General features: G+C 39.8%; 1 protein-coding gene and 1 long non-coding RNA gene across 10 annotated transcripts in view; one reads left to right on the top strand and one right to left on the bottom strand.

Annotated features, from left to right (window-relative positions):
• The first annotated feature begins 355 nt into the window (after positions 1-355).
• Positions 356-10,085, top strand: part of LOC120368993 — a 37,910-nt gene continuing 28,180 nt past the window's right edge. Inside the window, exon 1 of one of the 2 annotated variants that reach the window (XR_005582879.1) lies at positions 356-417. This is a non-coding gene — a long non-coding RNA (uncharacterized LOC120368993). Of the gene's footprint in view, positions 418-1,738; positions 1,851-10,085 lie in introns of those variants that run through there. The other variant, XR_005582880.1, reaches the window with a different exon arrangement.
• The window catches only part of ADGRA1 (adhesion G protein-coupled receptor A1), a 463,966-nt gene continuing 459,527 nt past the window's right edge, over positions 5,647-10,085 (bottom strand). For all 8 annotated transcript variants that reach the window (XM_039481827.1, XM_039481825.1, XM_039481824.1 and 5 more), the window contains one exon: positions 5,647-9,068. In XM_039481827.1, coding sequence (XP_039337761.1) covers positions 7,847-9,068 — 1,222 coding nt within the window. In that variant the 3' untranslated portion in view covers positions 5,647-7,846. The remainder of the gene's footprint in view (positions 9,069-10,085) is intronic.

Below are 10,085 nucleotides of genomic sequence, written 5' to 3'. Positions count from 1 at the left end.
CACACTTTTCTTTGCCATGAATGAACTTATTAAGAAAATTACATAGATTTAAAACTTTAAATCTTCTGCACAGGAAATGAGGTTATATTTAAGATAAAATTATTCATGACTGATATATCTGATAGTTATGATTATAAACTACAGACAGGTTCCAGTAACTCCAAAGTGGTGCCATTATGACATCAGAGCTAACTCAACTGATCAGCAGCCTTCATCTATAGATACTTTGCATGTAAGAATTCTATTGGTTGCAATGCCTCTGATATGAGAGAGTCTGGTCAGATGTTTCAAGAGTGCTCATTGGTAGATTAGTTGGCTCAGTTGGTGCTATTCTTTAAAATTCACAAGACTACATGCTGGCTTGGGTATCAGTACTTGAAAAGTGACCATGGCACCACAGCTCCTTAAACCAATAAGGTAATTGCAAATTAAGAGCTAGACACTTCAACTGCTTTCTGCTGCTTTGACAATGCAAGTCAGTCATAAACCCCAATTAACTGGCCAGGGTATTCTGGCAGCTTTGCGCTGCTCTGGTTTACTGGTTAATTTGCTCCTGCAAATTAAAAAATATGAAAACAATTTAAAGTTGATGCTACATATCTGCAAGGCATTACAAATATTGCATGGGAGCATTCCCATTGGGTTTCTTGTTTACTGTTTATGTAGGATATTTTTAAAAAAACGAAGGAAATTCACAGACAAACTAGGTGAAAAGGAAATTAAGGTTGGAAGGATGTATCAGTACTTTAAAACAATAATACGTCTGATTTTGTCAAACTTAACACAAAATGCTAGATTTCAATATCAACATTAAAAGCTGTAGTCTTCCTTCATACACATTTTTACACTAATGAACTCTCATATATTTCCACAGCGTTGTTTTAAACCAGTGTAAATGCCAGGCTATGTCTAAGCTATGAGCTAGGTGTGTGCTTCCCCTGCTTGTGTGCAAATAGTTGCAGTAGGTCAATGAGAGCTAGCACACATATAAATAGTACTGTACCGACAGTAGCACACGCAGTGGCAACAGAGATATTGCTGAGTACGTACCCACTGATTTCAGGGTTTTTTTTTTGTTTTGGTTTGGTTTTTTTTAACTTGGCATGATTCAGCCATGCCTCTCTGCCAGTGCTACTGCAGCTACACTACTATTTGTACCAGTGCTAGCTCTAATTGAGTTACCACTAATATGTGCACATAGAGCAGGGGAATCACATACCCCTAGACATAGCCAAAGAGGAATCAGGCATCTGACCTATCTGCTCATAGCAAAAACAGCTGAAGGCCAATACCATGAGCTAATTCTTGATTAAAGAGACAAGGTGGGTCAGAATATCTTTTTTTGGAGCAACTTCAACAATAAAAGATATTACCTCACCAACCTTGTCTCTCTAATATCCTGGGACTGACACAACTACAACTACACTTAATTCCTGCTGACAGAATTGGAATATCACAATTTACTTGGCAAATTGAACAGTGGGTGCAGTTTAAAACATCAAACTTTTGTTAGCAGTAAGATTTTACCACGGCTACCACTCTGAAACCCGTTACCAGTACTAGTGGTGTTCCTGTTCCAACTCAAACTAGGCAGGAAAGGGTTATTCTGTTACACATTGTTGCCTAAATATCTTAGCTCTGCACTGTGATGTAATCCTATCAGTACAAAGGCCAGCTCTGTTAAGTCAGTGCTGAAGTCAGCACTGTGCCTGAGTGGGCGATGAAGCCTAGCTTCTTTCCTAAATGGATTTTTTAAGGTCTACATCAGGAACAAAGCAGCTGGGTGCATCTCCTAGCCAGAGCAGCATATGGGGGAACACGAGAGAGAGAAAACAGAAATAAATAGAAAGGTACAAAATCCCAGTCTCCACTCCTCAGGCTTCATATCCCTGTCTCCTTGCCTAGCCAGTCTTAGTCTCCCCCTCCAGCTCACGGTCCAAGTCCCAGTTTTTCCCTCCCAGTCTTTGACCCTTCCCAGATGCACTCCCAGGTCAGTCCTTGCCCAGCCAATCCTAGGACCCCACTCCCAGCTCCACATCACCTAGGTCTCCCCCTCCCAGCTCCACATCACATCTCTCTTTCCCCTCCCTGACCACTGGATTCCAGTTCTAGTGTCCTCCCGGAGTTCATTATCCAATCTCAGTCTCTCTCCCATGCTGGCTCTTTGCTCCAGTCTCCTTTCTCCCTGTTTCCTTGTACCAGGCTCTTTGGCCAGCCAGTCCCAGTTCTCTCTCAGCACTCCAGCTCCTTGTCAGAGTTGTTGTTCTCTCCCCACAGTCCCCAGACTTCTGCCTAGCCCCAGTCTCCTTTTCTAGTCAGTCCCAGACTCTCCCCTTTTCCCAGTTCCCCAGCCGATCTCTGTTCCCCACCTCAGCTCACTTGCTCCCAATCTTCACACCATTTCCCTCACCAACTCCCAGTCCCAGTCTCCTTGCCCAACCAATTCCAGCCTCCCCTCACCATGCTGGCCCCTACTGCCAGTATCATTGCCCAGTGAATCTAGCCTCCACACCACCAACCACCAGCTTCCAGTCCCTTCTTCTACTCCCTCCCAGTCTCAGTCTCCTTTCCCAGCCAGTGACAGTCACAGTTTCTCCCCCTCCAGTCCTAGTCTCACTCTACTCCTTTGCCTCCCTCTAGTTCAGCCTTTATCCACTCTGCATTTGAATAGGACAGCTTCCTCTTCCATGCTGCATGGGCGCTTGCAAGGGGGTCATTGAGAGCACAAAAAAGACAGGCTCCCTGCTCTCAGTTCTGGTCCCTGGCCCCATCCCAGGCCAGAGCAACTGGAGGAGCCATTACATGGAAAGTGCTCCTGAACACGCATAGCCCTGGGCTGGAGCATGCTCAGTCACTCTGTGGGGATGACACATATGCAGTGATAGAAGCTGTGAGAGGCTGTAGTGTGCTCAGCGAGAATGGAATCTTTGGAGAATTTAGTTGCTAAAACTGAAGGTGTTGAAAATGTGTGACCTGCTATTTTTCAAAGACTTGGCCAAATTTGGGCAGATTCATGGGGATGGTAATTGGTAAAAGGCATTTCCTTGACACAAAGGCTACCCTCCTGCCAAATTTCAACTCTTTGCTCCAAAGCATGGGCGAAGCAGAGCTGTTCAGTGAAAAGATCACCAGAATTGTTTACCATGGGCAAAAAATAATGTTTGTCCCTAGCCTTATTTGTGGTAATGGCTGAGTGATTTTTGGATGAAATTTTCCAAATAAATTCAGGTTGAGGCAGATCATGGAAAACTTCAGCCAAAATGGTTAACATGTGGCAAAGTTACAAGCAACTGAAAACAGGGTCTTATAACAGGAAGTGTAAGGTAACCTTAAGAAATAGTGCTACCAGCTCCACCTATAATAGGATAAAAGATGGGTAATGAATGAGTGCATTCTGCTAGGAATGAGTACAATTCACAAACCTGAGATTATCATCTTCTCTTTTTCTCCCAAAGTAGCCCCCAAAGATTAGTTCTTCCCTTTTCCAGCTGCATCCTTCAGGTATTGCTTAGTCTCAGGGGGTAAGTGGATGGAGCCACCGATATGCTGAGCCAGATGACTTGTCCTCTACTTGCCAGACAGCTAGACAATGTACTGCAGGAGTGGAGGAGGAGCTACGACAGTTATAATGACCAGCCAATGAAAGAAGTTGGTTTTCTGCCTACCCAGAGCCCAAGAGTCTTAAGTGATAGATATCACAGTGATCGGTACCTTTAGAAATACATCAAAACAACCCCCAAAGCAGATAGTAGTTGGAAGAGTAGCCCCTACTGCTTGGCAGGGGGCATGCATTTAAAACAAACCTCTCTCTCTGACTTGGTATGCTGCATAGTCTTAAGGCATGAAATTTATCAGGGAGGATGGACAGCTCTAGAAACTGCAGAAGCTTGAAGGCCAAATCCTGACCTTTCCCATTAGACAGCAGTAAAAGCTGCTTTAGCACTTCAATTTCATTTATGCTGTCTGCCTGGATCAGACCAGTCCTGAGGACATTCAGGTTGTGTGGGAAGGTGGGGGTGAATTTATTCATTTTCACCTGGAGCTGCAGTAATTTCTGCAGAGAAGATATAGAGCAGGGAGAGAAGAGGGGACCAAAATATATGTCTTTTATTTTACGCGCACACACACACACACACACACACACACACACACACACACACACACACACACACACACACTTATACGTTGATAAGAATACAGCTGGCTTTGAGGAATCATAGGGGATTACGCCCTTCTACATCTTCCAGTCTCCAAGGCAAAGTGATTCACCAAAATGCTCCAGGTGACATCTCATTCTGGAACTTTTGAGTGGGTCAGGCCTTTTCTGTCAAAAAACCCATTCTGTTTTCAAAATCTGCTTAGACTTACCCAGACTGCCCCACTGATTGTCTGAAGGAAGGAACATGCTTCACTGTAGAAACAAAGAAGCACTGAGCACTAACAGGACGTCCACAACAACATCCTCAAGTGCTCACGGAGCACAGCATTATGGACTCCATCTCAGGGCATAGATCAAAGGGGGCCAACCATTGAGAAGATTTGTGGCTGAACCTCAGGGGGTGTTTCCCTCATGATATACTTATGCTTCTCTGACCGCATAGCTCTACTAGACTGTTTAGCGCCATCTGGACTCTGGATGCTCCTGGACCAGGATTTGTTCCTGAGTCTCAAAGTGAGCATGACTGTGTGAACACCTGGGAACAGCACACATGCCCCAGGCATAATTTTCAAACATTCATAATTTATTTCCATATTGAATTTCTTTACATGAGGTTAAGCAAGAATTCCTCATGCAAAACTGCATGTGTGCCATGACCCAAGTCTTAAAAGAAAGCCACTTTGGGGTGCCCAAATCTGAACTAATTAAAACTGGAAGCTGTGTACATACACAGAGTTAAGAATATATCCATCATAAGAAATTGGAGTAATAAATTTGATCCCTGTTAATTACCTTTATTTAGAGTTCAGTATGAATGTTAAAGTCAATGATTCACTGACTCTAAATGACAAAAAAAACAACAACAATGAAATTATCCCATTTATCTTGGAAAAAAAGTCAAAAGCACAGAAAGAATTTTGGTCAAATCTGATGTTATAAAACATTTTTTAATTTATTTAATATCATGTTCTCCTACTCTGTAGTTATATATTTCTGAAAAAATAATATGCAAACAGATTATTGCATAACACATCTTTTCCAAATTAGCCCCAAAATATTTACTAAATTAATATTTTAACACAATAAGAAAGGTGTTTTCATATTTAACGTTAATTTTCCAGAGAGTTTTATCACATAAGATATTCTGTGGAAAGCAGCACCTATTTTACTTTTTTGTAAGCCATTATGAAGATCATACACAAGCCTCTCAGACAAAACAACACGGGTGACAGAAACACAAGCTGAATAAAGAGCCTCACTGAGTGTGTTCTAGCAAAGTGAATATTTCACCTGGCCATGTGGGATATTTTGCATAATGGTCTAGACACCCTCTAGGATTCATCTATTACAGAATGAATATATAGTGCTGAGATACAGAGAAGTGGTATTTAGCATTATGTCTATGCTTGCTTAGGGCTCACTGTCTATGTGAAATGAGAATAAAATAATATTAAAATGAAAATAATTATTAAACAGAAAATATCGCATTATGCAAACAATGAAAATACTGTATTTTAGTTTTGAGACAGTTCAAGCACATACAGCATATACACAATAAAGCATAGGTTTTTTTAAATTCCCCCCATCATTTAAAGAAGCAGTCATGAAACGGTTGTATACTGGTTTAAAACTCAACAACCAACTAGTGCATTCTTCCTGCTCACCTTTTAACGACACACATAATACGAATGGATACATTACACTGCTGTAGTTTACAATATATATTTCAAATTTACAAAAATACAGAAAAACAAGATTTCTTGCACTCAGATACTGAGCATTAACCCTTTGAGTACTAATTCCCACCTGCAACACTGCAGAACACATTCATTTGACTTATGCACTTTTATAACATTGCAACAATTATAATTGTCATCTATATGTACACTGTTAGGAAATGTATTCCTACATAATTTAAAAAAAAGAGTAGGGACTAATAAACTGCAGCTAAAAGACAAATGATCGGCTGAAGCATGTATTTCTGCAAAATATACATTGTAAATTGATGCTCCATCAAGGGGCTTTTATTATTTGTTCTGTTCTCTATAGCAATGTATCAGCTACCCAAGCCTGTCTTAGAATATGACAGACTTGTTCACATGGCCATACAACATTGTGCTTTGTCTTTTTATTTATGGAATCACTTCTCTCCTTTCATTGCAGACATTTTTCTTCCAGCTATATGTTTCTATTCACATTATATAACTCATTCTTACTTTGCAGCCTTCTTATTTTAAAAAAACAGTTTCATTTCACATAAGGATAATTATAAATCAGCTCTATCCTGTGAGTTGACGCTTTGTGTACAGACGTTCATGGACAAAGAATTTCTTGCCAAAAGCCTTGTTAGCAGAGAATTTTACTGACCCTAAAATGCCCCATGGTTGAGCGGAATTAATGAACACAAGTAACTGCTTTTGAAGGTCAAATTTGCATTAAAGGATAAAGACAATCTGAAATTTGCTGGGACGGAAAGTGGCTTTCACATAAGATGTGAAATTAATAAATTAGTATCTGGAAAGTTATGTTTCTGGAAAATGATTAAACTTTCACTTTCCTGACAACTCGGGACTACGTTGTTCATATGATTAAACAGACAATATAGTATATACAGTCTCTCTGAACTAGATTAAGCTATTTTTAAGAAAATGACAGTAGTCCTCAAAGAGTTAATGATAAAACTGCTCTACCTAAACAGATTTTGAAAGGTTATTGTGAAACAGCTTACAGAGTTGTTCAAAAGGCATACTTTACAAAGAAGTGTAAAACTTGTTGAGACAATTGCTATTACACTGCACAGTGTCACATACAATGAGTAGTGCATGCTCTGTAAAGACATTAGAGTGGACCCTTATCAAAGCTATCATATAACCTTATACAAAGGATTGTGCCACTTAAACTAGTGCAGTAGTGATTTTTTGTAGATTCATAATGCTTTAGATTAATACCAACAGGGTTTCCACAGCCTTTTACAATACTTGTTTTTACACATGTAACACTACAACACAGCAAATGGTATATCCTGACATATGTCATGCAAAATACAATCAATACAGCACCATAGATGTAACAGACATTACCTAGTACTTCTCTCCAACAAGAAAAGAGACATAACGGAGACTGTACATTATATGATTTTACAGGCCATATGCTACAGAAGATCGTTAGAGGCAGTATCACTTTGTAGGGCTAAAAAGCTGTATCAATAATTTTATAAAATCCTGCTCCTCATTTTTATTATTGTAACTTCTGATTAAAATCCATGGCACAGTAATAATATTTTGCTACAAAAATAAATAAGTAAAAGATGCGGATATGTATATAAAAGAGTCTGAAGTTACCAGAGAGTTAAAAAAAAAACAAAATCATGAATTAAAAGTGATGTATTTCTAAAGAAATACAGTTCTTTGTAACAAAAGGATATTGCCTCTTATATTCAGTACTCTAGACTTCAGTTTCTAATTCTCTCCCAGAACAATTTTCTAACATTCTTTTAAAAATAACTTCACTTTTAAAACACTGCTGCTACTTCTCTCTTTTAGTCGCTCATTCAGAAAACAGAAATAAAGGTGGAAAACCTGTACAATTTGCTGATGTGCTACACAAACATGTAATCTTATTCAGTTTAGAATAAAAACAAAACTGAAGATGATCTGAGTTGAAAAAGACAATATAGTAGCTCATGAACTACACAGTAGTTTCATTCTTCCAAGGACCAGTTTTGATATTTCCTGTACTATCTGAACTGTATATCATGGCTTCATGCACATTTCCCTTGAGAATTCCATTGTGATTAGTTGTATTAAACGGTAATGATTGTGTTCGTGGATGCATCTCAAAATGAGCTGTATGGTGCACAGTGTCACTTTCTGGGATTTTAGCACAACTGTATATTACAGTACTTGCATCGCTACTTTCAGGCTGGTTGATAGTAGGATATGCATCACTTTTCGCACAGCAAGCCCGTCTGTGCCCCGACTGACTATCATGCGTACTGTGTGGACTGTCTGTATGTGAACTGTGGATGCTGCCATCAATGCTCGAAGGAATATGATAGGCATATTCTCTTTCTCCTGCAGATCTATGTCGACTGAAGTAACGTGGTTTAGTTCTGCTTTTCAGACATCTGTGAATGTGCATGTTGGGCCTGAAAGTTCCCTCGTTATGCACGTGTATATGAGCTTCATCATCCAAAAGTTGATCACAGTGCATTTTTGCACAACATGGTGTAACTGGTGAAAGGCAGTTAACATGGTTTTGAACAGCTTGTAGATTAGTAAGCTTGCAGTGATTAGCAGCTGGCTGATTAAAAACAGCTGATTTGTTAGGACATGGTGACTCTTGAAGACAAGGTGCATGAACCTGCGTGTCCCCATTGACATTAACCTTTGGGCGGACATTAACTTGTACAGAATATGTGCTTCTTCTAGATGGGCAACAGGACCACCAGCAATGCCATACATCATCTCGCTTTGCACAGTGATGGATGAGGATGAAAAGCCCCAAGGTCACACAAAATGCTCCATAGAGGCAACTAAATATCATATCCAAGAAATGTCCTTGAGATACAGCAAGTGCTCCAAAGGTCCAAGTGGCAGTAAACAAGAACAAAGTGAACGCCGCAGCTCGAAGCTGAGCCTTAAACGAGTGCTCGTTTTCCAACAACGAAGAAGAAATCATGGAGCATGTTGTCTGGGAAACTGACCCAGAGTCTGTAATATGACTATGGCCCACTTCAGTACTTGCCAACCTTTGCTGATCTTCTGTCCTTTCTTTTAATTCATACTTGCGTTCTGGATGACGCTTCAATTGCACATATGTGCAGAGAAAGTAAACGCAGGTGACTAGCACAATGAATGCTACTGGCCCATAAAATGCACCGAGGCTAGGTTCCCAAGCCATCCAACAACTGCAAACAAACAAACAAAAAAGTGAAAGTCAAATTAATTTTTAAACCCAAATTTGACATAATGGACAATAACGTCTCATATGTACAATACATTGGTTTTGCCTTAACAGCATGACATCCCCTTGATGTGTATGGAGAGCTCTCATTAATGTCAAACTATTAAATGTTAGCAGTGGGAGAGAGAGAATATGATAATTAAGGTTCATTATTTTGAGTCATCACCCTCAGTCCCATTAAACACGTATTTAGATTGAGATACTTTGGACTCTGGATTTACTGACTTTTTTTTGTTTGTTTTTTAAAGGAACGAATATATTGTAATATAGTATATTAAGGCTGGAGTTTTCTAAGGAGGTTAAGTGAGTTAGGCACCCAAATCCAATTGAAATTTAAGGACAATTAGCCACCAGATTCCTGCAGACTCTTTTAAAAATCCGAGCCTAAATAAATATCTTAAAGACCCAATGAAGATATTACGTCTTCATTGCAGGTACTGCATGAGAAACACAAATGAATAGGATTCACCTATTTGTATCATTACACTTTTCAGTTTTCCTTTTGGTAGGAGAGAGATAAAAAGTAACAGCAAACAGCAACAGCAAAATAAACAGGATGTAAGGGAAAGGAGAGAGCCACATTCCCAGCCATACATAAGCTCTGATCATCAGATCCTGCACTAAGCACAGCTCACTGGACTTAGTAGTTGGAAGATAAAGGTGGCTGCATATCACCTTTGAGCTCCCCCTGTTTTGGTTGCTAGGGGCTAGCTTGTTAAGTCTGAGCAGCCTTTTAGGGAATCTTTATGGACACTGTTGCTCAGGCAGTGCAAAATTGTTGTAGCATGGGACAATATCTGGCCACACTGTAAATAACACAACCGTATGTACTTTTAGAATATCAACTACATACTTATGGGTAAAATCCTAAAGATAATCTGCATGGCAGTATAGGCTGCAAATGCCTCATTTGGTTACATACACTGGCTGTAAACTGAGCAGAACTGTCCCGGGGATAAAT

This window comes from Mauremys reevesii, linkage group 7 (assembly GCF_016161935.1).
Source record: "Mauremys reevesii isolate NIE-2019 linkage group 7, ASM1616193v1, whole genome shotgun sequence".
NCBI classification, from domain to species: domain Eukaryota; kingdom Metazoa; phylum Chordata; order Testudines; family Geoemydidae; genus Mauremys; species Mauremys reevesii.
Note: the sequence above shows the minus strand (reverse complement) of the source record. Positions and strands in the feature narration are given on the sequence as shown.